We start from the raw sequence: 25,004 nt of genomic DNA on the forward strand, positions 1-25,004 counted from the left end.
CAACAAACGTGCAAATGCACGGCGAGATCCAGCGGAACGAAACCCACACTTCAGTCTGACAATTGAAGTTAAAAAAGGATCAGCAAAGTCGTTTGGAGGCTATCAAACAAAGGATAAGCAACGCTAAATCGGCTCTTGGTATAGGTAGACAGACTTCTACCATGCAAAATGCTGATTTAATGGAGAGACTTCTCTCGTATTTTGAAATGATTTGTTCATTAGCTGTGGAAAGTAGGTCTTCATCCATCACCAAGACTGATGTGCTCGAAGGACCGAGAATCCATTGTGTGAATTTTGTGGCGAAGATTACAAATAGGCTTCAGCTAGTTTTTCAAGTCAAGGGCACGTTTGTAAGATTGAAGTTCCCTGTGTGCGTAATGACTCAGTTACTTGGCTCAGTTCTGGAGTTTTCGACACCCTGCAAAGTACTACGCCATTGTTAGGTGAGTATAATATGTACATGACCTACTTTGCAAGTAAGCATTATCTAAGAAAAATATCCCAGGAAAGTTTGTCACATATATATATATATGATGAGTTTACATGTACAAGTATATCCTCTTCGATTATGTAAATTATGGCTTTCCATTCTGTTCTCCCATGTTTTGTTTCAAGTAATAAATCTGTATGCTCAGGTGAGTGATACTAAAACATATATATTTGCAGAATGGTTCCTGCATTCACATGTACTGGACTTACTGAAACTCAGTAGTTCAGGAATTGTGCAACAAAAAAGACAATGGCTGATGCAAGGGCAGAAGTTAAAGCTATGCAAGGCTATATTGCAAGTGGGAATGTAAGGTGACATGCAACCAGCTACTTGGTTATTGTGTGTGTTCAGTGTTGTTGAAGTTATTTGCAGTGGGCAAAATTTGAAATAACACCTTATGCAGTGCTAGGTCATTTTGTACCTTCATTCAAGTTACCTTCAATGCTCAGTTTCCTTCCATTCATTTTTTAATTCTAATTACTCTTTCAGTGTATGATAACAGATACCAGACATAACTCCATTCTACAGTGACAGCTATTTCTGAGGTAAGAAATTCCAACTGAACGCAAAGCCCCATGAATTTGATAACTCATGCCTCACTTTTCTGAAAGCCTTTTTCCACTTCTATCATCTTATCAGTCGTCTTTGGGATTTTTGCCCCCCCCCCCCCCCCCTGCAGCATTTTTAATAAATTGATAGCTCTCTTTCTCCATTTTGGCTGTTTTGATGTGGGATTCCTGTCTTACTAAAAACCATAATATATCAAACATACCCTTGCTTTTAGCATACAACTTAACAAAGGTGGGCCATGACTGTGTCAGATCATTGAAAAATTGGTTTGAGCAAAGAGGCATCAAGAATTCCTTTGACACCTGGCATGGTAAGTATGTATAAAAGTTCATATGTCAATGACTGTGTGGTGCTCTTCAGTTTTGTAATAATTTATTTAATTTGTTACCAGCATGTTATCTAATAATCTAAAGGCATCAAACATAAACAAGACTTTTGGTGTTTGTTCATCAAAAAAAGTAATAAATCATTCAGGACATGACTCGTGTCATGTCATGCATTGAGTGCACTTTACAATTTACAACACATTGGCATTTTTTTCCTCACTGATAAAGTTGTTATTGTTGTAATCTGTCTATGGTCATGATCAATCACAACTTATTATCAAGACTGAATTCATTTGAAAGTAGTGTCTCTTTTTCACATTTGCGTCTATTTTATTCAAGACAGTACTTGTATTTACAGGTATATAATAGTGACGATGCTTGTAGGCTTTGCCATATGCTTTGCCTAGTATGTATTTGGCAGCTTCTAGGTTGTTTGCAGAAGCTCTTAAAATTTCACGATGTAAGGCTACTACTTGTTTGCTTTCCTTTTCAGAGATGATGTAGCTTTGGTCTTGGAATGAGTTTATTGATGATCAAGGATGGTTCAAGGCAAAGTATTATTTCAGTTGCTTTTCCATTTTCTGTTGAAATGACTTCTTTTTTCAGTTGATGCTCATTCAATTCTCTTGAATGATGACATCAGTTTGGATTCATATGCTCAGAAATCTTCGCGACTCAATGAAAATTATTATAAATAGCATCTGTGTACCCTTGCAAAATAAGACCGGAATATTCTGGTTATTTCTAGAAATTTTCTAGAAATATGACAAAATATTTCTGGAAATTTCTAGAATTTACCAGTTTTCTTTTCTGGAAAATTCTAGAACATTCTAGAATGTTAATGAAACATGCTAATTAGGGTAGAGTCAGCCAGAATTTGCCAGCTTATTCCAGAAATCACAAACTATGATAAAATGAGCTTTTTTCCAGCTTTTTTCCAGCTCATTACAAAATGTAGATTTCTAGAATTTTCTAGGAAATTCTTGCATACTCCATAAAGGAAGCAGTGATTAAATAATGTATCAATTTCCAGCTTTTTCTAGCATATTCCAGATTTTCCAGATTTTCAAGATTTTTTCAACATGTATTCCAGCTTTTTCAGGTGTTTACTTCATGATGGTTCACTCTAATGACTGTTAATAATTTTTACTTGGCATTCAACCATTTCAAAAAATTTATTAGATGTATACAACAAGGCTAAGCCAGTAAATCTTAACAGGTTTCTTGTTGGTAGCATTCACATGCCCAACAGAAAAAAGAATCACGTTTTTGCCAGCAATAACTTGAACAAATGTTTGAAATTCTTAACAGTAAAAACAAATTATCTAAAATATATGTTACATATTAAAATCTTTTCTTTGTCTCTATGACTATCCTGAACTGAAACTGAAGAATTTAGAAAACATTGTCTTTTTTGATAAAAAAAAACAGGGACAATAAAATCTTCCTCATAGCTTTCTCTGCTCTTTTCCTCTACATTTGGCCTTGTTTTCTTTATTTGCCCTGGCCTTCTTTAGGACCAGGCCAAGGTCCTTTCTCACAGATGACCTTGTAAATGCAGGAAATCCTTTCCTTAACACAATACCTGTAAAAAGGAAAAAGCAAATGAAAGCATTTTAAGTAAAAAGCGTCTTACATTTGAAACTGTATAGTGTAAAACACAAATTATAAACAGGAACTCTGACTTGCTGAAAGAACTTTATTTTTGATCACAGGTTAATTACTGAATTTTAATTGCAGAATTTAAACCAGTAAATAGATGTAGTCAGCTTACATGTGTGCATCCTTGTTGCCACCCAATTCAGATTATCTGATGATTCATTTGGGAGTCTGCAATTGCTCTCTTTGAACAATGTTGCACTCCATTCCATGCAACAAATGGCACAATCTATTAATTGCACCCTCCCAAATGAATCTTTAGGTAATTTTAATTGAGTAACAAAAAGGCTGTAAACACAAACATGTAAGCTCGTTTGCCTATGTTACTTGAAGTGTAAATATAATTGTAGTGGGAAATGTTGACGATTGGACAGTATGTAGTACGACAATATGTATTTGCAGTATTTTGACAACATATGGCCATAGCGATGAGAACTTTTCTTTCAGTTTCTGTTTATGTCTATTGCATATATTTGTTAACAAAAATCAAGGAAATGCAGCCAAGACCTGTGACACAAAACCACATAGTCTACTTAAAGCAGTTTAAAATGTTTTGAATTTTGTGAAGATGTTGGGTTAACTATAAGCCAATTGCCAGCAAAAGATGCTGCTTTTAATCAGGGAGACCAAATGCTTGATAGACCAGGAGATCTGTTTTGTATTTAAGACAGTTTGCACATATAGGGGTGTAGAGATAATTAAAGAAATACATCTTTAAAAATTAACTCACTTTCTAAAATGCTCCGCCTTGATGGACTCAGGCCTGGCCTTGCTGTATAATCTTTGTTGCACTGAAAACCAGTGACTGACGAATTGTGCAGTTCCTCACTTGAGTAAAGCTGCCTTGCTAGTGCCTCCACAGCTGACTTAGCATCAGTAGCATCCTCTATTAACTTGACCAGTTAAACAATATAAACTGTAATTAACAATAAGACTACAAGTCTCAGTTTTGAACATACATGTAAAGTCTGTTGTAATAGACACTCTAAAGATTGCAGTCAAAAACCAACAGAGTTATGCAATTGAGCCAAAAATCACAAATACTTTCTCCATAGGAGCAACTTGGGAAAAATTGTGTTCTATCAGCGAAAGGAATACAGTGGGCCAATCAATCAGATTCACAGATTTTTAAGACAAGAAAGCTGAATGACGACTTAAAAAAAATTTACAAATATCATTTCTTTTGTAAGATACGTGTACCTGTAATATAAGTTTTTTAGGTGTGAATGGAAACAGTTAATGTCATTAAGGTAAAGAAGTCATTTAACATACATGCATCAATGTGGTTTACATGTGCATCTTGAAGTAAAGAAATAAAGGGGGTGTCAGCTCTAAGGAGGCTTGTTCTGGGAGAAAAACAAAATTCTTCCAGGAATCTGAAGATTTCGCCCGGAACTGGGAGACTCAAGAAGATTTCCACGAGACACGATCCAGTGTAACTAAAATTTCATGAACTTTGAGATTGTGTGAGAATGTGTCAAAACCTTCTGGGACAATGTTCTCAATTTACTGGAGGACTTTTATTTACAGATAGTACTGCTCAAACAGTGTATTTTGGCATTGTTCCCCCCCCCTGCTGTGATGAAATACCTTTGTAAGCCCACTGAATCTCTCTTCATTTGGGTCCTCCTTCTCTGCAACTTCATTTTCAATTACCACTTTTCCCTGTTGATAGACAATGCAATGTCTCTCATGTCACAGTTAAAGTGGATGGTCTTTTGCACAGAACTTTGCAAGAATGTATCGCAATGTTCCAATATTGATTGACAGTTTGCCCCAAGCAACTTAGCTTCCAACAACAGCTTAAACTATTTTGCGCTATGAACTTATTGCTGGAAATATGATGTCTATAACAAAAAAATAAGTATTCTTTGAATCTGCTGCTAAGTTATGAAAGTAAGAGAATCAATCAAATTGCCAAATGATTGCATGTCACAATAAATGTACTATGTATGTGTCAATTAGTGAAAAAGACTGACTCAATACAGCTGTACATTTGTCAGACATGTTTGCACAGTTACTACATACCCAGAATAATCTAATTATTAATATCAAAAGCATTGTGGCATCATAAAAACACACATGTATGAATAATACAATTTTTGTTGCCAAAAAAATACTTTAACAAACCTGTGATTTAACTTTTCGGAGTAATAATACAAAGCATATACAAGCTCAACATTACTTTAGATGAATAGCACTGTGAAAGAAACCTGTGCACTACTTGATATTAAAGTCCCAAATAAAGCAAGACCCTTACCTTTCTTTGCTTCCTCTTCAGTTTTTCAAATTCAGCCTCCAAGCTGCAAATTCGTTTATTAAGAGACATTAGCAGAGGCTGACAACCTGAGCATGCAGTAGGTAGACTGCTGAATGATGTCTCCCCTTGTTGCACAACATCTCTTTTTACATGTATGTGGTCACCCATTTCCAGTTGATAGCTGGGATTCATTGTTTGATCTAAATCTGACACATCAAAGTCTGAGCATTGGTGTAAGCTCTTAAAGAATGAAAACTCCTGCTGTGGTGTAGCTTGTTCAAAATGGGGTGATCCAGATGATCTTGACACTGTACATGTATGTTGTTGCTGGTGGGGTGAACTGTGTGTGCCAGATGTATCTGTGGCTTCTTGTGCTGTGATGTATCTTTTATTTGTGGACTGTAGTGGAGAGGGGTAGCTGTTTGTGACATTTAAAGCACGACGGATTGACCGGTTGGTGCCACCCGAAGACTGATATGAAGGAGGAAGGATGTTGATTACACTTGAAGATTGGTGGTGTCGAGGTGTCTCCAAGGTGCCATTGAAAGACTGTTGGAGGGGAGGTGAGCTGCTAGGTACACCTGAAGGCTGCTGGCATTGTGGTGTATTGGCACCTGACGATTGTTGGACAGGAGGCAAACTGTTGGTTACACATGACGGCTGTCTGTGTTGTGGTATAAGGAAGTTGGTTTCACCTGGCTGGGGCTGGTACTGGGGTGAACCAATACTCCCACCTAAAGACTGCTGAGGAGAAGGCAGGCTATACATTACATCTGAAGACTTCTGGTGTTGAGGGGAGTTAAAGTGCCCAGCTGGAGATTGATGTAAAGGGAGTGAAGTACATGGAGGCACAGATTCTTTTCCCTGTGTGGGATTGGATGTCTTCTCTACTGTCTGAGCTTCAATTGTTTCAGACCCATCAGGATTTTCATCATCACTAACAGTGATTTGCTGCCTTCGCAAAAGCAGATTCTGGACTCTTTTAGCATGTTACTTTTTCCTGGTCATTTGTTTCTTGTTCTCCTTTCCTCTTACTCTTCTGTTTCTTGAACACCAACTGCTTTTGCCCAGAAACATGATTGTCACCGTTATTTAAATTTCCTGCTGTTTTTCTTGACTTCTTGTGTTATGTTTTTGGGAAGCCATTTTCTCATTTACTGGGGCAGTTCCACCCTTATCTTCTACCACTGCTTTCCTCTTCATATGTTTCTGTTTTTGAGATGCATTAGACTCCTGGTTTTTTTTTTTAAATATTTTCAACAGAATTCTCCAATGCTGCAAGCTTCCTTTTGGATGGCTTAGGTTCTCGACGAGGCCGAGGTCCATCCAAGGTTGTGACTGGCTCTTCGGTTTCTTGAGGGGTTACCAGCTCATTGACCTTGTTTTCAGCTTCCTTCTTAGTGTCTATATGAAAACATGAAATCAGATGTAATTTAGCTGTCTACATGTACTTCCACCACTACCGATCATTATAAGTAGTAAAAACTGGACCCTCGATTAACTATGACTAGACATAACTAAGTAGACTAGCTTTAAAGCTAGACTAACTACTAAACTGTAATTTTGACTGAAATGCACTCCAACTTGACCTGCAGCTTGTTTTTTTTTTTAAAGAAGCCCTCAATGCCTGGCAAAAAAATCATTAGTAACTCTCCTAACACCAAAGAGCAAGTCTTAAGATTTATGGTTTAATGAGCATTGAGGTGAAGATCAAACCAAGTAATTCAGAGGAAAACGGGTTTACCAAGCATATGATGCACTTTAGAACGAAAATCGATGTAATTGAGAAAAACACTGGGTGTACAAACTCACCAAATACTGCAAGAACATGTCCATGAAACAACATGGGTCTCTTTGTCCCTGAACCGTTCCTTGCAGCGAACACTCATCTCCTCTCACATTGAAGGGATCCCGAACGATGATATTGGAAGAACTCTGCGCCTCCACTCCCCACGATCCTCAGTCAACGACAACGTACTTGTGCTTGGGCATTTTCAGAAATCGAAATTAAAAAGAACTCAGCTGAACAGAATGGTGCTCCAAGTTAAAATGCACGCCAGGGACGATCACGGTAAAACACGTGGAGATACGAATGTCACAGAATGAATAGACGCTTCCAAATTCAAATCTGGTGGAAATCTTGCTTTGATCGTATTGAAAAGCTGCGGTCACTACAAAGTCGGCCATAAATATCACATCATGGGATGGGTCGAAAACAAAGACGTGTGAAATTCCAGGGGTATTAGGTTTGACCGGTTTGCCAGATCGTTATTCTTTTTATTCGCTTCGCGCCCACTCTTCCCGAGCATCACTCTTTCTTGCAGAGTTAATTTAAAAAATCCGTAACAAAGTCCTCCGCGTCAAAATAAAGGATACTCTGGACACACTTTGCATTTTTTCTGAAGCAAGCGGTCGAAGCAACCACCCCGAGGTTTACCTTCTGTAACGAATTTCACCGCTGACCGGGTGATCGCTGTAACGACAGCTTTTACGTTATGCGATCGTACGATCGCACACGATAAATGATGGCGGTTCTCAGCAAAACTTTGGAAGCTACAACTGATCGGAGCGATCAGCATATTTCCTATATGGAAGAGATATCATTTATCCAGAACAAACTCTTTTTTGAGACATTCCCAGCTGCTATTGTGAAGTTACGAGCGTCCTGTGCCATGTCAAGCTGCTGGGAAATTCAATATTTGCTAACTCGCTACCTTCATCGAAAGATGGCTGTACTTGACAGCGTGAACCATACGAGAATGGCTGTTCCAGTATTTGAATCGCTTAAAGAGTATTTTAAAAAGATAAATTTGAAAGATACCAAAGTAATCCAACACTTGGCTGTATTCAAAACCGCAATAACGTCGTTATGTTTTCATGACAATCGTTCCAAAGAAACAATCTTCAGTAGAGCGTTTGTTAACCGTTATGAGTATAAAATCAAGGAAAAGCTCTCCACAAGGTATAGTGACGGAGATGAAATGCCAGTAACATGGAAAGGAAACCAACCAGCTGAATTTATCCCTTCAGTTAGCCTGCCGGTTTTAAGATTGCGAGGAGGAGCTAATGGAGACGACGAAAAGTGGTTGTGTGACATTTGTGGGAAGTTGCTCGTCTCCAAGAGAAATCTTGACGTACATATGGATTCTGCTCATGCTACGGACCCAGATTTCACCTGTGTTACATTACCTGATGGGCTCTCAAAGTGGAAGTGCAGTTTGTGTGGCAGTCTTCTCTCTTCAAAGCAGCGAGTGATTTCACATTTAATTAAAACTCATGGTAAAACAAACCTTGGCGAGAAAGAACATCAACAAACCCTAAATTCCCGAACGAGATTGTGGAGAAGAAAGTGTTCAGCTAATGGCTCTTTTGTTCAAGGACAAAACTCTTCTACTGCTTATCTGGAGGAAAATTTAAGCTTTAACTCTGAACATTGCTCAGCTATTTCAAATGAATCACCTAGACAGGAAGATGCAAGCTTTGTTTCAAGTTTCTATCAGTCAATTTCAGGAAAAGAATATTTACACTTTTTAGCTCATAACAGCACTTGTGATGCTGAAATTTCAAGACAAAGCTCACATTGTTACAACAAAGGGAACAGTGCCCAGAGTGTTGTTACTCATTGCCCAGCTTCTGAGAATTTATATTGTGACCCAGTTATTTGTGTGGATGTAACATACTCATCAGACTCAGACTGTTCCGCAGCCAGTTGCACTGATTATAGTTCCTCTGAAACAGAGCAATCGACATCCAGTAGTGAATCAGACTCAGGAGACCAGGAGACAGACTTAGTCTCAGATACTTCTGTTGACATGACCCCGTCACTAGTTAGTGAAAAGGAGAAACTGAGCATACTAATTTTATCATACATTGCTAAACATAAATTAAGCGGCTCTGCTTCTGTTGACCTGTTAGATCTTCTTAAATTCATTGCCCCAAAAGATAACACCTTACTGTCATTGACACTCAGTGAGATTAAAGAAACACTAGGAGATTGCATTGTTAACATCTTTGATTATTGTGGAAAGTGCTTTTCGATTTTTCCAAAGGATGAGAGTGTTTATCGGTGCAATACAACAGACAATGGGGGAAACCAATGTGCAGATTTACGTTTTGGTGGCAATTTGGGTAATCAGGCTAAAAAGCAGAGGAACTTGTACTTTGTGACTGTTTCAATTGAACAGCAGTTGAAAAAACTTCTGGAGCACAACAGCATCTGGATGAAAATTCAACAATATAAAGACACACCAAACTGTTCATCAAATATCAGGGACATTGTTGATGGAACAGTATACAGGAAATTTAAAGAACCTGGAGGGTTTCTCTCCAATAAAGCCAATTTAACTCTACTTTTTAATACAGATGGCATACCATTATACAAATCTTCAAAGGTTAATATTTGGCCTGTTTTCCTTGCCATAAATGAACTTCCTCCAGAAGAACGGTTTACAAAGAAGAACATGATACTCTGGGGATTATGGCAAGGGAAGGGAAAACCCAGGTTTTCCACTTTTTTTGAGGTGTTTACAGATGACCTTAACCGACTGAAGTGTAAAGGTTTCACCATCTCGGAGAAATGCAGTCCTAAAGTTATGCTTGCACTTGGCACTACAGACCTACAAGGTAAAGTATACCTTATGTACACGAGACACCATAATGGTATCAATGGTTGCATTACCTGCGAAGAGGAAGGTTTTGTTACAAAGCAAGGCAAAGGACATGTACGTTGTTATCCTTTCAAAGATCCACCTGCAAGAACTAGTGAAAGTGTGGTAGAGAATTCTTTGTCTGCTATGGAAAGTGGTCGCAGAGTGAGAGGTTTCCATGATGTGACACCATTGGCAAAGTTTCCTTGGTTTGACCTGGTACTTGGAATTGTCCCAGACTACATGCATGGTGTCTTACTGGGTGTAACAAAACAACTTCTTAATCTTTGGTTGTCCTCATCAAAACATAAGAAGCCTTGGTTCATTGGACACAAAACAAAAACTATTGACAAAAGACTGAAAGAAATGAAAACACCTGACTTTATACAAAGACTTCCGCGACAACTGGAAACAAGTCGAGCTTATTTCAAGGCATCTGAACTACAAGCATGGCTTCTTTTTTATTCTATACCATGCCTCATGGACATTTTACCAGAAAAGTATTTGCAACATTTTGCTTGCCTAGTAGAAGGTATTTACATACTACTTGAAGATAATATAACACCAGATTTACTATCTTTGGCTAGAGATGTTTTATTCAGCTTTTACAGGGATCACCAGGTTCTTTATGGGGATAGCAACTGCAGTCCAAATCTGCATAATATTGGAGCACATTTAGTGACTTATGTACAAGCATGGGGGCCCCTTTGGGCATGGTCGTGTTTTCCTTTTGAAGATTTAAATGGAGCCCTACTAGAGAGTGTTCATGGGACAGGAAACCAGTGTCGCCAACTTATTTGGATGATGTATGCTCAAAATTCTCTCTGAACCAAATGCCATTTAATTACTGAAATCAATGTACGATGCTTTGTGGAGCAAATGCTTTCTGGTGAGAGAAGCCTACGAAATGTGAAGGATGCGGCAAACTGTCAAGTTGCAGGAGCCCCTAGGAAGTGGGCAGTCAACAATGACATTTATAAACAGGCATCCTTACTACTTCCTTCAAGTTACACCGATGGACCAGTCTTTTTAGAAGCAAAACGTGTGATTGTAAATGGTCATGTCATTTACTCAAGGATCTATGAAAGAATGAGAAAACATTGTAGATTTGCAGTTCTTGTGGAGCATAATGGAGGGAACTACATGGCTTTTGTTGAATACTTTTTGTTTGAGAGTAATGTAAAAACCGTTTTTACTTTAATTAAGCCCATTATTTTAGATTTTGAAAACCCTTTCCTTGTGTGTGATAAAGCAAAGCACCTCCTCAGAGTTACAGGTGAAGATGACAAGTACACTGTTGTCGCTGTGGACTGTATCCTTGAGAAAATCATTTACCTTTCTGGCAACCCAAACAATAGGTGTGTTGCTACGGCTCCAAATTTCAGCGGTCATTGTCGATAAAGTTGTTTGTAATTTACAAAAAAAGTGAGTCATTGACTTATTTGTCATTGTACTTGTAGTATTAAGTATCTTTCTGTAAAGTTTGCTCTTCATGATGTGAGGCCTCAAAAGCAACCATTCTCAAGGTTTCAGAGGTAGTCACAATGTGATTCAATAATTCTTAAGAAAAATTTGGACTAAAATACGAGGGAAGACAACAGAAACAAGCTGTAAGTTCTAGTTTGTATCTTGTATTTTCATTCATGTAAATTCTTTTATGCAATTTTCTATTCAAAACTCTGCAGTGAAGAGAATTTGTCAGAATTTTTAAATTGATTATGAGAAACTTATTTTCGTAAAACCAGTGGTAGTCATTGACTAGATGACTGTATAATCAGACAAATCTGCTAATAGATTTTTTAATAGTGGCTTTGCTTAATGAAAAAAAATCAGCTCACTGAGAATTCATTTTTCAATGACAGGTGACTTAGAACTGTACATCAAGCGTACCTGCCCAAAACTGGTTAATCAATTTACTCAGGGTTTCCTGCAACATTATTTTAAATATCAAATCACTGATCACCATTCCTAACAAAAAAGAAAAGATCTCACTGATCTTGAAAAGGTAGATCTAGAATTTTATGCTAACCCATAAAGGTAAAACCCCCCCCCAAAAAAGGAAAGAGCCAATGATAGTTGTGTAAATGTTACTACTTTTTAGTTTATCAAGCGATAAGGTGAAGTACTTCTTTTCCTATTCTATTTCAAGATTTTGAAATAAAATGAAACTGACCAAGCTGACAATTTCTCTCAGGTTTGCTATTATGTAAATTAGTTGTTAACTACTTCCAGCTTATTCCAGTTTTCTGCAAGCAATGCAGACTGGAAAAAGCTGTCAATTTCTAGCAGCAGCTAATACATGCATTAAATTCCAGCTATTTCCAGCTTTTGAAAGAACTTAAAACTTGGAAAATCTGGAAAAATATCTTCTAGGAAAAAGCTAGAATAGGATTCTGGAATAAAACTGTCATATTCTAGAAATTTCTAGAAACTTCCAGAAATTAACAGAAAGCTGGAAATTGGTTTCGCAAGGATATAATCTTTATTGAGAGGAAATAAACTACAACCCATTTCCTTCTTTTTCTCCTAGTAGGATCACAACCTAAGGTACAATCAGTGGAAGAAGAACATGGAAAATGCTGATCAATCCCTCAAGATATTGCATAGTGGAGTTCAGAATTAGGGCATACAGTGTATTGTGAAAGAATATAGCTTCTATTGTACCTTATTGTCATTATACAAAGAAATGTATACTATTTTGTAGGGAAGTGCTGATGGAGTATTGTAATGCTGGTTTTATGAACGACGGTGAGCACAGTATGGCACTCCATTAGGATTTGGCCACCGTTTCCGAAGATCTTCCACAACACAGACTGGCAGGACCTTTCAAACATCTTCCATGTAACATCCCAATGCTTCCTTCCTGGCTATGTAAATAAGATCGCGCTATAAACCGTGGCGGGTTAGAATTGTATAAAAACGTCTATTGTCGATCTCTTGACTAATGAGCTCGTGCTGCAGCTCGACACATGTTGCCGCTGCATTTTCCGTGGCTTCCTTGTCTTCGGAAACTGTCAAAGAAAGCAAAATTAGCGCTGTAAAGGACATCGTTCGAGAACGTTGCAAATGGAGGGTAAAAATATGTTTCGGCAAACTAAAACGCCCAAGATAAGATTTTGTAGCTGGCAGAAAAAGGCATACAATTCAGATTAAAAAGTATGACCCAACATATGGCCTTTAAATATTTATCCGTTTTGCGAGTTCCCGATCATTGGAAACAGGACATTGAATATTTATGCTTCACGGTCTGACAGTATTATACAATACCCCCCTCGGATCGGACTTGACATTACAAATAGAACAATTATTGGCATAGACATTGCGAAAAGTGGATTAATATCAGTTTGCAATCTTGTTGTAAATATGATTCGTTGAAGAGCCAACTTACCTGGCGTGGATTTTTTCTTTCGTGGTTTCTCTACCCGAACGATCTCCCCGTTGTTCACGGTAAGCCAACCGTTCAGCTCCTCGATTAAACTTTCGTCTGATAAAATTCTAATCTGTGAAGTACTACTTGGTATTAAATAAAGATATTTCAATTCTAGGGCAAGTAAAGACAGGAAAGGCACAGCAATTCTCGTATACCTTACCTTTCGAGTGTTCAAATCGCCCGCCTTTCTAAATTTGACCCGCGCACGTCAACGGTGAGTGACAAATGAGCCTAGGTCTTCCCAGGGTAGACTTCCTTATATAGCGCGCCTTCGTGTTTAAGTCAGTCAGTCGCTTATAACGTGACGATTTTCCAAAAACAATAGATTCCACGCAGCTGCTGCAGAGCAAATATCAGCTCAGGAAAGAAAGGTGAGTTCCATTGCCTCGTTTTGTAACGTCTAAGATCAAACAAACTCATTTCTTTTAATAGTTTTTTGTTATAGCTGAGTTTTACCGTGGACACGTACTATTACTCGTACCGGGCAAGTTTGGGCATGTTATTTTCTGCAATCCTTGTCAAAATTGCTTGTTGCTTTGATCATTAATTTTATCGAGAGAATTCATCGTTACACAGAATTAGAGGTTGAAAGTTGACTAAAAAAACCAGGAGGTTGTTTTCTCGCTTAACAACCTTGAAAATAGTTTACTAAGAGTAAAAACCATCTCTTCTCGACACGTCGTTTAAAGTACAAAGTATGTTGAAAGACGGAAATTTATTGTCTGTGGTTTTAAACTTCTGGTATGTCGGTATGAATGGAAATTTGCTCGACCGCCTGAATCATCGATTGATTATTGGTTAACCGAGCCACATCTAGTCGCAAGCAATGGATTTAAGGTGCTAAAATGAAATAAAATGCTCTAAAATATTTTATTGCCTCATACAAGGGTTCGATAGCTTAAGCGTCGCAGGAGGAAATAAATTTAAATATTGTGAGTCTCCACTCCTCGCCTTCAATAAAATAAGTCCGCTATTACATTTCTTGCTTTTAATTACGACTTGCGGAAATTTTATGAGACGAATTAAAGACGTAAGCGATAACTTCTTCAAAAAACAAATTTGAAAGACAAGTCGCCGACAGGACAGGTCTATTTACTACTACTAAACAATTTGCTGCGCACAGCATTTGCTCAGGCATAGCAGACAGCAAATTAAAATGCATTTTAACATCGACATTTCACAGCCTCTCATTCACAGAGAGCTGTAAAATTTGAAAAATTATTGAAACTGAAATATATCTTCTGCAAGTCTTCACAAAGATAAAAGTTAAAACACATTACTGCATTACATTTCGAAAAGAGAGTGATAAAATAAGCCACACTTGAAAGTGGCATGGACCACTTCTCCTCATTATGACTGTTTACATATCCAGTACCCTGAGGCGAGACAACATAAGGCTGTCAGCATTTGATGATTAGAGAACACGAAAAGTCGAGGTAATAAGCTTCTATACTCTTTTACGACCTGACGCATGAAGAAGTATACTTAGCATGAACTAGGACTGAACTTAAAACAGCGCGGAGACCAAAATTATAACTTTACAATGATACGAACTCGATTATTTTCATTTACAAACTGCATAGGGATAATAATGATCATTATCATTGTTATGGAAGGGTCAAACGTGTCTCGGCCGGCTCAGCCAATATGATTTTAGCTTCGCTTACATGAACCCCACTTGAGTGGGGCTCGCAGAATTACACACTTCATCCGTGTTGAAGTCGTCATGTTGACCTTGTCTTCTGGAGTTCCAAAATTAGATCGAGTGATTTTCGATTTTCATTCACAGACTGTGTAGGAGAAAATAATGATCATTATTATTATTATGGCCGTGTCTCTGCCAGTTTTGCCACTAGGATTTTTCTTTCGCTACCATGCTGACCTTGTATTCTGCCATTAAAAATCTAGATCGTGTGATTTTCGATTTTCCAGTTGTAACAATGTCCAACTACATCTTCAGTGCGGTTCAACTGCAGGGCTAATTGGTCTACTTCAAACAAACGCATGGCGTGCGGTGTGGTCTACTTCCCTGGGTGTCACTTCATTCTGAAAATGAAATTACCAATCAGAGAAATGTAATTGGTAATCGTCAAATCTTTGGTTTCAAAATATCAAATAAATTATAATCTGCCACTCCATTTATTACCAGGAAACCACGTACGCTAACCTGAAAGTGGGGTTAAACCGCCCCAGAACAATTGCATGAAATAATACCCACTCTACGTTTTGAACAGATCTGGTAATTGCGTCTGAAGAAAATTTTGGAGCAACGTGCATGATTAGCAAAATTTGAGCTATTATTAACCGTGAGTGTAAATTGTAATTTAACGATTTCTATCGTCGCCGGACAACTGTATATATGCGTCGGCAAAATGTTTCACAGTCGTTATTTTAAAAATAGTACTCTGATTCTGTATAAAGAACGACGAAGAAAGTCCTTGAAAATCCTCTATTTCCTGATTTAGTTTTGCGAGTGTCAATGCCGCGGCTTGATTAAAATCTCGCGGCATAAATCAGCCGAGCCGACACCGATAGTTTTAACTTGTATTGATGTTCGTTCCAATGGAAGGCGTCTCCCAATCCTTAAAAAAAATTAATCAGCCTGGAAAAATTTCCTCAATTTTCCAAAGTTAACCGTCATGTTTTTTCTTGTAAACACGTGGTGCTGAGTCAACTGCAAAAGAGTCATCCGAGTTGTCAGAACCATTCATCGCCGTCACGTGTTTTATCTTGTAAACACGAAGTAGCTTCCCCCTTCCCCACTGGGTCAACCTAGCACAGGAAAAGGAGGTAAAATTGAAGTAATAGAAGGGGTTAAAAAGATCAGTGGTGTTTTTTTGTCACTGAATTTTGTCGCCGATTGTAGGTTCTGCCTATCAAGTGCCTGCAATAAACCAAAACCAAAGAAAAGCTATGCGATTCTTCTTCAAAATGGCGGCGGCTGTTCCGCTAGTTTTAACCGTCGGAAAAAAAACGTATACATGGTTTGGTTACACTTCGGAACCCCAAAAAAAGGTAAGTAGTAAATTTAAGATAAAGGCATTTAGAAATGTAGAGTAAATGGTTTATGGAGCTTATGTATTTTACTTCAAAGAATTGTAAATATAGTCCTTTGTAGAGAATCGAATCGTCAGGAAAAACAAAATGAATAGATAAGGTTCGCTCCTGAACTTGAACAATTCACATTGAAGCCAGTTGACTTTCAAAATCTTACAGTATGTATGTTATCGACTATAAGATTTTACGCCGTTAAAGCTGCGTAAAATCTTAACGTAATTTACGTTACTGGATGAACGAAACTACGCTATCAATTACGGAGGTTTCCCTTTTTACGTGAAGCGTGTTTGGGCAATTTTGTTTCTTGTGAATCGGGATTTGAGTTTCTCATTATTCGTGAATCGTGATTAAAGATGAGAATATCTTTTCATGTCCACGCGAAATAATTTATAATTTTTTTTTTTTTTTTATCTAAACGTGACTCGTGAATGAAGAGCCATGTAAAAAACGTGATTCGTGATTTGAGTTTCTCGTTATTCGTGAATCGTGATTAAAGATGAGAAAATCTTTTCATGTCCACGCGAACTATTTTTTTTTATCTAAACGTCACTCGTTAATGAAGAGCTATGTAAAAAACGTGATTCGTGATTTGAGCTTTTCATTATTCGTGAGTTGTGATGAAAGATGATAAAATCTTTTCATGTCCACGTGAACTAATTTTTTTTATCTAAACGTGACTCGTGAATGAATAGCTATGTAAAAAACGTGATTCGTGAACCATTTTGTTTTGCGTGATGAATTCCCAGGTGTTTAATTGTTTTGAAAATGTACGTATTGTTCTCAAACGGCTGCGATTAAGTTTGACCAGGATTTGATAGGTCATGGACTTCATATGGATCGATAAAGATACAGACCACTAATGATCCTTGAGCAACGAAGATGAGGCACTACGTAATCTATTGTCATAGATGACTGGTCGTGAATTTGGTTATTTTGTTTTTGTGTGAAACGTGATCGTCCCAAATTTCGCGCAAACGTGAAATAATTTTGGATATTATTCGTGATGCGTGAAAAGGCCAAATAGTTTTAACTGACTGAGTTTACAGAGGAGTATAGGGGAGCCTCTCCACAGCGTAAAATCTTACAGTTTGTATATAAACATGCAAAAGAAATAACGCCGTTAGTTAAAAGCGTAATATCTTACATTATGAAATACGATTACTGACTGAAAGAAATTACTGCGTCACTTCACGGCGTAAAATCTTACAGTATGTATACTACCCGGCGACTGAAATAACTTACGCCTTTAGTAAACGGCGTAATTCAAAATTACATCTTGGTGTACCCTATTCTCTTAGCGTATTTTGAACAATTAAATGTATTTAATCTATGACATGTGGAGCGTGACAAAATTATTCCTGGAAAGCGTTTCGCTTCTCCTTTTACGAGTCCTTTCTTGACACGAATAAAAGTAGGTATGCCAAGGCATACATGTGTCTAGTGCTAGGTAGTTGTTTGTATGCATTTTGAATCGTTGCAGTTATCAGCAACGTCTTCTTTAGGACCATTGGTGATATAGTCCGCCTCCCGCTATAGCTCAATGGATAAAGCGCTAGACTGTTGTACGGGAGGGCCGGAGCAACACTCAAGGTCTTAAAATAATTGAGAAGAATTTGCTACCTTTCTATAACATCAAGAAATGGTTAGATATTCTAGTCTTCTCGGATAGGGACGAATAAATGGAGGTCCCGTATCCTGCAGGGTTGGGGTAGGAGACGTTAATTTCCCACACACGAGATTACTGTGTGATGGATGTCCTCCCCTGGGGTGGGATGGGTGGGAAGGTGAGATCGATAGACTGAAGCGGCTGCCAGAGGCGCCTGATATGCTGACGTCTGTTCTCAACCTTACACTGCGCCCGTAATTCAGCCTCTGGGCTGCAAGTGGTCAGATATAAAACTATATTCGTATAGTGCATTGTTGCTAAAGCTTAGAGCTGAATTGATTCTGATTGTGGGCTTTTGTAACTAATCTACCAATTGTATTTGGAGGAAAGTACATAACCAATGAACACTGCCAGCAAAAACGGAATGTAGAAAGTAACACTTTCATCAACCAGAAACTGCTGATTTTCTAAGGAAACATAGGTATAATTTGTATTCTAATTGTCTACAAAGTACGGATAATAGCATGTCATGGGCTAAATAATGGGCCTACATGGAGAGATGGAAAAAGCTTTTTCTATTAAAACTTGGTTCAGAGTTAATAAGCAACGAAACTGGAAGAACTCTATATTATGTAACTGGAACTAATATAATTGCATAAACACAAACTTCTGACACAGATCTTTCAGTTAGCTGTGTTCCCATAAAAAAAATAAAAAATTAAAAATGCTTGTACAATATACACATTACTAGACATCTTGCAGTCCAAGAGAAAAAAGGGAAAGTAATACAGTTCAAAGGCAACAACATTTCAGTACTATCATTATGATTAAGTCAAATGTTTGTTGGTAAACATTTTCTGAATGAATGGACGAAGGACAAGCTCACTGGTTCAATAAGTTCAATATAGCGAAACGGTAAGCAACAGGTACACCTTTCTACTATTTAGCTAAAATTGAACACAATTTGTGAACATAGTTCACATATCTCTCGGGTAAGGATTGCAATTCGTTTTGACACTTACCTCACTGGTCTTAGATGTCTGCTTCCTACTTTCGTTTGCTCTTTTCTTTCCCGTATCCCCCCATGTACCTGTTGGGTTCCCTTTGTAGGCTGGGGTTGTGTGATTCTTCAGAGACAACATTTTGTTCTATTTTGTTTAAGTCATTAGTATGCTGACTTTCTAATGAACTAGAGCTACACGTAAAAAGCATTGTTGATACCTAATGCACTTTATTTACATGACTTGAATAAATTGTTGCTGGAGGCTTTCGCGATAAATGAGGTGGTACAATTAAAGCTGCATCAAGAAAATTTTGATAGGATTCTACAACATCAATTCTCAAGATTTTTAAACTTGCTGTAACGTATTAACCAAATTGTCTCCCATGAACTGTGGGTATTGCTTATTGAAATATTCTGGGTTTGTCGTGAGATAATTAATAACATCTTGTCGGATTTACAAGTGGTGATGAGGATCACCATATAACTGATGAGAAACAGCTCTAAAGAAACAGTCACTTGCATCACCCACATCAAAGAGTCTCAAACTCAGCTGACGAAATCGAAAATTTAACAACATGGTGATGCCTAATGACAATGTAGTTTGAGTTTTGACATCTTGAAGACGACTAGGATTTAATTCAATATCAGCTGAAGTCAAAAACTTCATTCTTGACACACACAATCTTCTTCTATGAGTACTTGATACTATTCTTTTGTGGTTAACTTAAAAAGCATGAGTTCCAAGTTTGCTTTTATTTGCAATCAGTTTGCCTAGTTGAACTTAGTGAAAAATCCCTCTGTAACGGTAAGCGAACATCAAAGCGAATTGGAATGCCAAGAAAAATCGTGAGCAGATGGGTAGTAACGAGCCAAAACACGGGAATATGTTACGGAGACGCCAAAGCAATTTAACCGCTGATCATGTTAAATTTCTATGTTGTTCCGTAAACTGAAATCAATAAGTTAAGAGGACCTAGTGTAAGAACACGCGTGGAGATTCACAAACGAAATACAATGAAAATAATTAAGAGAAACACTGGTGACTCAATAAACATGCGATAAAAAGCGAAATACCAATTGTACCTAATGAGCTTGCCCCGCAATTCAGTTAAAATAAAAGAACATTTAAATTTCATAGAAAATTTCCATGCGACCACGAGGGCGTAACATCGCTAATTATCATGCACAAAGCGTAAGTAAACAATGGCTAGAAAGATATGAACCAAGACGAAAATAGAAATAGAATTTTGAAAAACTTACATATTGATCCCGCAACGTCAATGGCACGCACCACTAAAACCTTGATCAACGACGACAAAGGAAACGAACTACACCTAATGACAGAGAATACGAAAAACGAGAAAGCTAAGTGAACTTGAATCAAACAGCAAAATCGTAGCCCAACTATAACGCATAGTCACGCAGTTACACCCTCACATCTGTTTAGATATTTTACATAGCAGAACTTATAGTCGGCAGCAAAGCTATAAACCAAGAAGATTTAGAAATAGATTTACTTATAAAAACCTTTAATTTGCATCTACCTCTTCTTTTCTTCGTGGTCCTGAAAACCTTGTTCATCGCTACTCTGGACGGCTATCGGTGTTTTTATTCTTAGAAATGGTTTGAAATTCCTGTAGTTATCACTCCCTCAGCTCGCGAAGAGAGCAAGAAACCCAAATCCTTCAATTTCATGAGCACCACAACTTTTAAAATTATTTTGTCGATTGAAATGACACAGCGTTCTCAGACGGTTCGTTACTCAAAGAAATTATCCGTCAACGACAGCAGATTTACTGGCTCGCGTGGGTTTCTCAATTCTCATGGTCGAAAACCACGTGGATTCATCAATTCCTCGTTTCCCTTCGCTTCCTAATTTATTTGTCGCGACTATTCCTTGCTCTTTTTTTCTTGAATGGGATTCGTCTTAGTCTTTTCGTTCCCAACTCCTCGTGTTCATGAATCGATTAGGTTACACATTCTCTAGATAACATTTTCTTTCCCGTTCATATCATTTATCACAAAATGTATACTTGTGTGTGGCCTTACCTGTATAACGTCATAATTTGCGGTATATGAAGCACTTTTTGCGCTCTTCCATAGCCGTGTGTACGTGCTAAAGCACTAGACACCGAAAATTCGAGGTCTTCGCTCTGTCTAGCAAAGCGTTTGCAATGGGTCCGTCGATTCCCTGTGAAACCTCTCGCTTTCGAAAATTTTTGTGTCCAAGAATATAACTTCGGCAACTGATATTTCAGCTGTAGATAGAGAATATATCGTGGTGAAATGTGGCTGTTTGCTTTTACAACAGAGAAAACGTGGGCTTTTCTTCTTCGCAACCTTTCTTTGGAATGTCACGTTACAGTCCCTTTGGGTTGCGACCGTTCAAACTCCGATCTAGCATGCAACGAAAGCATCCTTTTAAGGCGAGTAAACGTTAAGAAGCGTGCGATCGTTTATTCAACCAGCCATGTTGAAGAAAAGAGTCTTTCAAAATCAAATTTGGAATTTGCATAATCACAGACAACAACGCTGACTAATCTTATATTCAAATATAATTTGTAGTTAAATTCAACAAAGAGAATTCGAACAGTCACGCAAGTTCATTTGAAACATGAAATGAAATCTGTTTACACATAGTGAAAGCTAAATGCGACACGAAAAGCATATTTATCGCAGCATAAAGGTTAAAATCCTATGTACCCGCGCTGCGGTTCATCCTTTATCAGTAGGACTGGCCTCTATTCATAGCCTTTGAGAAAATCAGTCTTTCATTACATTTCCTGCTTTTAAATACGAATGACGAAAATTTTATGCGATGTATTAAAAACGTAAGCGATAACTTCTTCAAAAAACAAAACTGAGAGACAATCGGTCGCCGACAGGACAGGTCTATACACTTACCACGAAACAATTTGCTGCGCACAGCATTTGCTAATGAATAGGAGACAGCAAATAATAATGCATTTTAACGTAGACATTTCACTGCCTCTCATTCACAGAGAGCTGAAATGAGCGCTGAAACATTCGCATAAAAATTAACATATGACGTAGTATGAACAGAAAGTAAGTCATAAAAGGTAGACTACCCTGACTAAACTTCGTAACCGTTCCGCACTATCGATAGAACAGAATTTGACTCAAAATCATCGAAGACTGAAATCTATCTGCTGCAAGTCTTCACAAAGATAAAAGTTAAAGTGCACCTACACCCAAAAAATTTTTTTCGCTTAACGAAGTAAGCTTATTTTTTTGAGTATTTCTGCGCAAAAATGTTTTTATTTGCTCAAATCTTCAATTTTCTATGCCCAGTCAAAATACGGAATATCGGCCGCCATCTTGCCCCACGGCCGAGTTTAAAGAGGAATGGCTCTAGTGGGTAATGTGACGTCAAATCGAGAACACGAAAGTCTGCATTTCACACATTTTCACTTGTTTGGGAAGGTTGTAGTCGATAATTGTCCGAAAATATGCCGACTAAGTGTGTTGTAGAAGGATGTAGCAACGTGCGAAATTTGCAAGAGGGTATCGCGCTTCATACATTCTTCATACAACACACCTAGTCGGCATATTTCGGACAATATCGACGACAATCTTCCCAAACAAGTGAAAATGTGTGAGATGCAGACTTTCGTGTTCTCGATTTGACGTCACATTACCCGCTAGAGCCATTCTTCTTTAAACTCGGTCGTGGGGCAAGATGGCGGCCGATTTTCCGTATTTTGACTGGGCATAGAAAATTAAAGATTTGAGCAAATTAAAAAATTTTTGCACAGAAATACTCCAAAAAATAAGCTTATTTCGTTAAGCGAAAAAAAATTTTGGGTTTAGGTGCACTTTAAAAGACAGTACTGCATTAAATTTCCAAAGAAAATAAATAAATTGAGTCGCACTTAAAAGTGCCGTGGACCACGCTTCGAATTACGACTATTTACACATCCAGTGCCATGGGAAAAAAAAAAAACATAAGGCTGTTAGTATTTGTCGATTAGAGAACTCGAAAAGTAGAAGTAGTACGCTTCTGTTATCTATTGCGACCTGACGCATGAAAAGATATACTTAGAATGAGCTAGGACTAAAAGTAAAACAATCCAGAGACCAAAATAATAACTTAATGATATGGTCTCGATTATTTTCATTTACAAACTGCATAGGGAAAATAATGATCATTATCATTGTTATGGAAGGGTCACACGTGTCTCGGCTGGTTCAGCCACTATGATGTTAGCCTTGCTTGCATGTTGACCTTGTCCTCTGCCCTTCCAAAGTTAGATCGTGTGATTTTCAATTTTCAAGTTGTAACAATGTCCATCTACATCTTTAATGCGGTTTAACTGCAGAGCTACTTGGCCTACCGCAAACACACACATGGCGTGCGGTGTGTTCTACTTCCCTCGAGGCCACCAAATTGTGTCGAGGATTTTAATCCGTACATGTGGCTTTACTTCCTTGGTCATTACCAGAGCAGTGGAGCTCAGTCTCCTTAACGACACTTGCTCACGGAAAAAAAATTATCTGACATGATCAACTCTGAGTTAAAATGAATCTTTTTCAATTTATCTTAGACAGTGACGTTGTCCATATGCAAAACTTCACATTGTTTGGCGATACACTTCATTTTCTAAGAACGAAATTAAAATGTTCAAGGTTCGTGCAGCCTAAAAAAATGGGCCTTTTCAGTATTGTGCGACTCAAATCGTACTCAAAATAAATATTAAAGGCATTAACTTTCCTCTACGACATTCAGTATTTGAATAATGCAAAAAAATATTTCCTGAAAGTTCCGTAAGCACAAATTGCTGGATCTGATCAAATTTGGAATTTGCATGATCACAGACAACAACGATGACTAATCTTATAGTTAAGCAATAAACCACACTTTCTATTGATTGTGGGAACTTACGTTTGATTAATTGAATATCACTGTAAGACCGCATCACGAAATAAATTGAAAGGCAACAGCATCGAACCGTGCGCACTAATTCAATCACCACCCGTTTATATTGTTTACTCGCGGCACACATTTTCCTTCAGCGAAATTAGTTTCCTCTGACTCAGCTTCAATTTCAAATTGAAGCTTTTGCGGAGTCCTCCTAAAATTTACAGAAAGTGCTAAAACACTTAAACTCTGCAAAAACTACCCAACATGAGCTGAAGTCGCAGACAGCAAACGGAATTGCCATAAACCTTGAGTGCACATTCTTTTAGGGGAAAATTTATTAATTTTTTAATTAATTTTTAACTTCGCCAGGAGAGATCTCACAGAACTAATGTTCCAGTAACGAGACTCCTAAACAACCCACCCATCCCACCCCAGGGGAGGACTTCCATCACACAGTAATCTCGTGTGTGGGAAATTAGCGCCTCCAACCCTCCATTTATTCCTCCCTATCCGAGAAGACCAGAATATCAAACCATTTCTTGATGTTATAGAAAGGTAGCAAATTCTTCTCAATTATTTTAAGACCCTGAGTGTTGGTCCGGCCGGGGCTCGAACCCCTGTGGTTCAGGTTTTGCTACAATTCAAGTGTTATTTTTCCGGTTTCGGTCTAGTTCTCGTGTTTTGTTCGTTCTTTGACACGACCGGCTGAGCTTTAAAGAGTGATGAATGAATTGGTTCCATTCAAATTATTCTACCATTGTACAAATTATGGCAGAAATATTGATTTATTGTCATTTATCGTGAAAATACTAGTTAGGGTTTTGGGACATAGTTAGTCGTAAACTTTTCATATATAATCATTTCCATTTATTCGGAGTCATTCGAGTTCTTTCGTTTTAATGATTAAAAAAAATATAGAAAAATCACAATAGTTTTTATTACATTGTCTTCATTGTGAAGCTGCCTATCGGTGCTTTGCTTGTTCAATTCTATAGTGAAACTTTAGGTAAATAAAAGTGTTGATGGTGTGATGTATGTAAATTTGAACAACGAGATCAGTCACAAACCTCTAGTT

At 37.8% G+C, this 25,004-nt stretch overlaps 5 protein-coding genes across 8 annotated transcripts in view; 2 read left to right on the forward strand and 3 right to left on the reverse strand.

Moving 5' to 3' along the window:
• Positions 1–2,546: 2,546 nt before the first annotated feature.
• On the reverse strand, positions 2,547–7,203 carry LOC148720044 (uncharacterized). Its single transcript, XM_088737562.1, has 6 exons — positions 7,118–7,203; positions 6,561–6,709; positions 5,306–6,295; positions 4,636–4,710; positions 3,776–3,938; positions 2,547–2,971 (listed from the first exon to the last, which is right to left on the reverse strand). The coding sequence occupies exons 1-6, from the start codon at positions 7,149–7,151 to the stop codon at positions 2,835–2,837; spliced, it is 1,548 nt and encodes a 515-aa protein (XP_088593688.1). The 5' UTR covers positions 7,152–7,203; the 3' UTR covers positions 2,547–2,834.
• A 624-nt stretch (positions 7,204–7,827) lies between these two features.
• LOC111345462 (uncharacterized) lies at positions 7,828–12,659 on the forward strand. The gene has a single exon (XM_022952743.2). It carries the CDS (start codon positions 7,828–7,830, stop codon positions 10,777–10,779), a length of 2,952 nt encoding a protein of 983 aa, XP_022808478.2. The 3' UTR covers positions 10,780–12,659.
• A 165-nt stretch (positions 12,660–12,824) lies between these two features.
• Positions 12,825–13,879, reverse strand: LOC148720045 (uncharacterized). The gene is made up of 4 exons (XM_088737563.1): positions 13,863–13,879; positions 13,542–13,569; positions 13,340–13,451; positions 12,825–12,962 (listed from the first exon to the last, which is right to left on the reverse strand). Exons 1-4 carry the CDS (start codon positions 13,877–13,879, stop codon positions 12,838–12,840), a joined length of 282 nt encoding a protein of 93 aa, XP_088593689.1. The 3' UTR covers positions 12,825–12,837.
• The window catches only part of LOC111345463 (uncharacterized), a 32,615-nt gene continuing 21,200 nt past the window's right edge, over positions 13,590–25,004 (forward strand). The window contains 2 exon segments of the mRNA XM_088737951.1: positions 13,590–13,752; positions 16,248–16,396. Coding sequence (XP_088594077.1) covers positions 16,295–16,396 — 102 coding nt within the window. The 5' untranslated portion in view covers positions 13,590–13,752; positions 16,248–16,294.
• On the reverse strand, positions 14,233–22,239 carry LOC111345465 (uncharacterized). 4 transcript variants are annotated; one of them, XM_088737949.1, is made up of 4 exons: positions 21,952–22,239; positions 21,097–21,305; positions 20,308–20,381; positions 14,233–16,153 (listed from the first exon to the last, which is right to left on the reverse strand). In XM_088737949.1, the coding sequence occupies exons 1-4, from the start codon at positions 21,976–21,978 to the stop codon at positions 16,149–16,151; spliced, it is 315 nt and encodes a 104-aa protein (XP_088594075.1). In that variant the 5' UTR covers positions 21,979–22,239; the 3' UTR covers positions 14,233–16,148. The 4 variants fall into 4 exon arrangements, 2 of the variants coding, with proteins under 2 accessions (XP_088594075.1, XP_088594076.1); XM_088737950.1 differs by having other exon boundaries at positions 14,233–15,427; positions 21,952–22,226; XR_002696287.2 differs by lacking the exon at positions 21,952–22,239 and having other exon boundaries at positions 14,233–15,427; positions 21,097–21,900.

Source organism: Stylophora pistillata, chromosome 11, assembly GCF_964205215.1.
Source record: "Stylophora pistillata chromosome 11, jaStyPist1.2, whole genome shotgun sequence".
NCBI lineage: Eukaryota > Metazoa > Cnidaria > Anthozoa > Scleractinia > Pocilloporidae > Stylophora > Stylophora pistillata.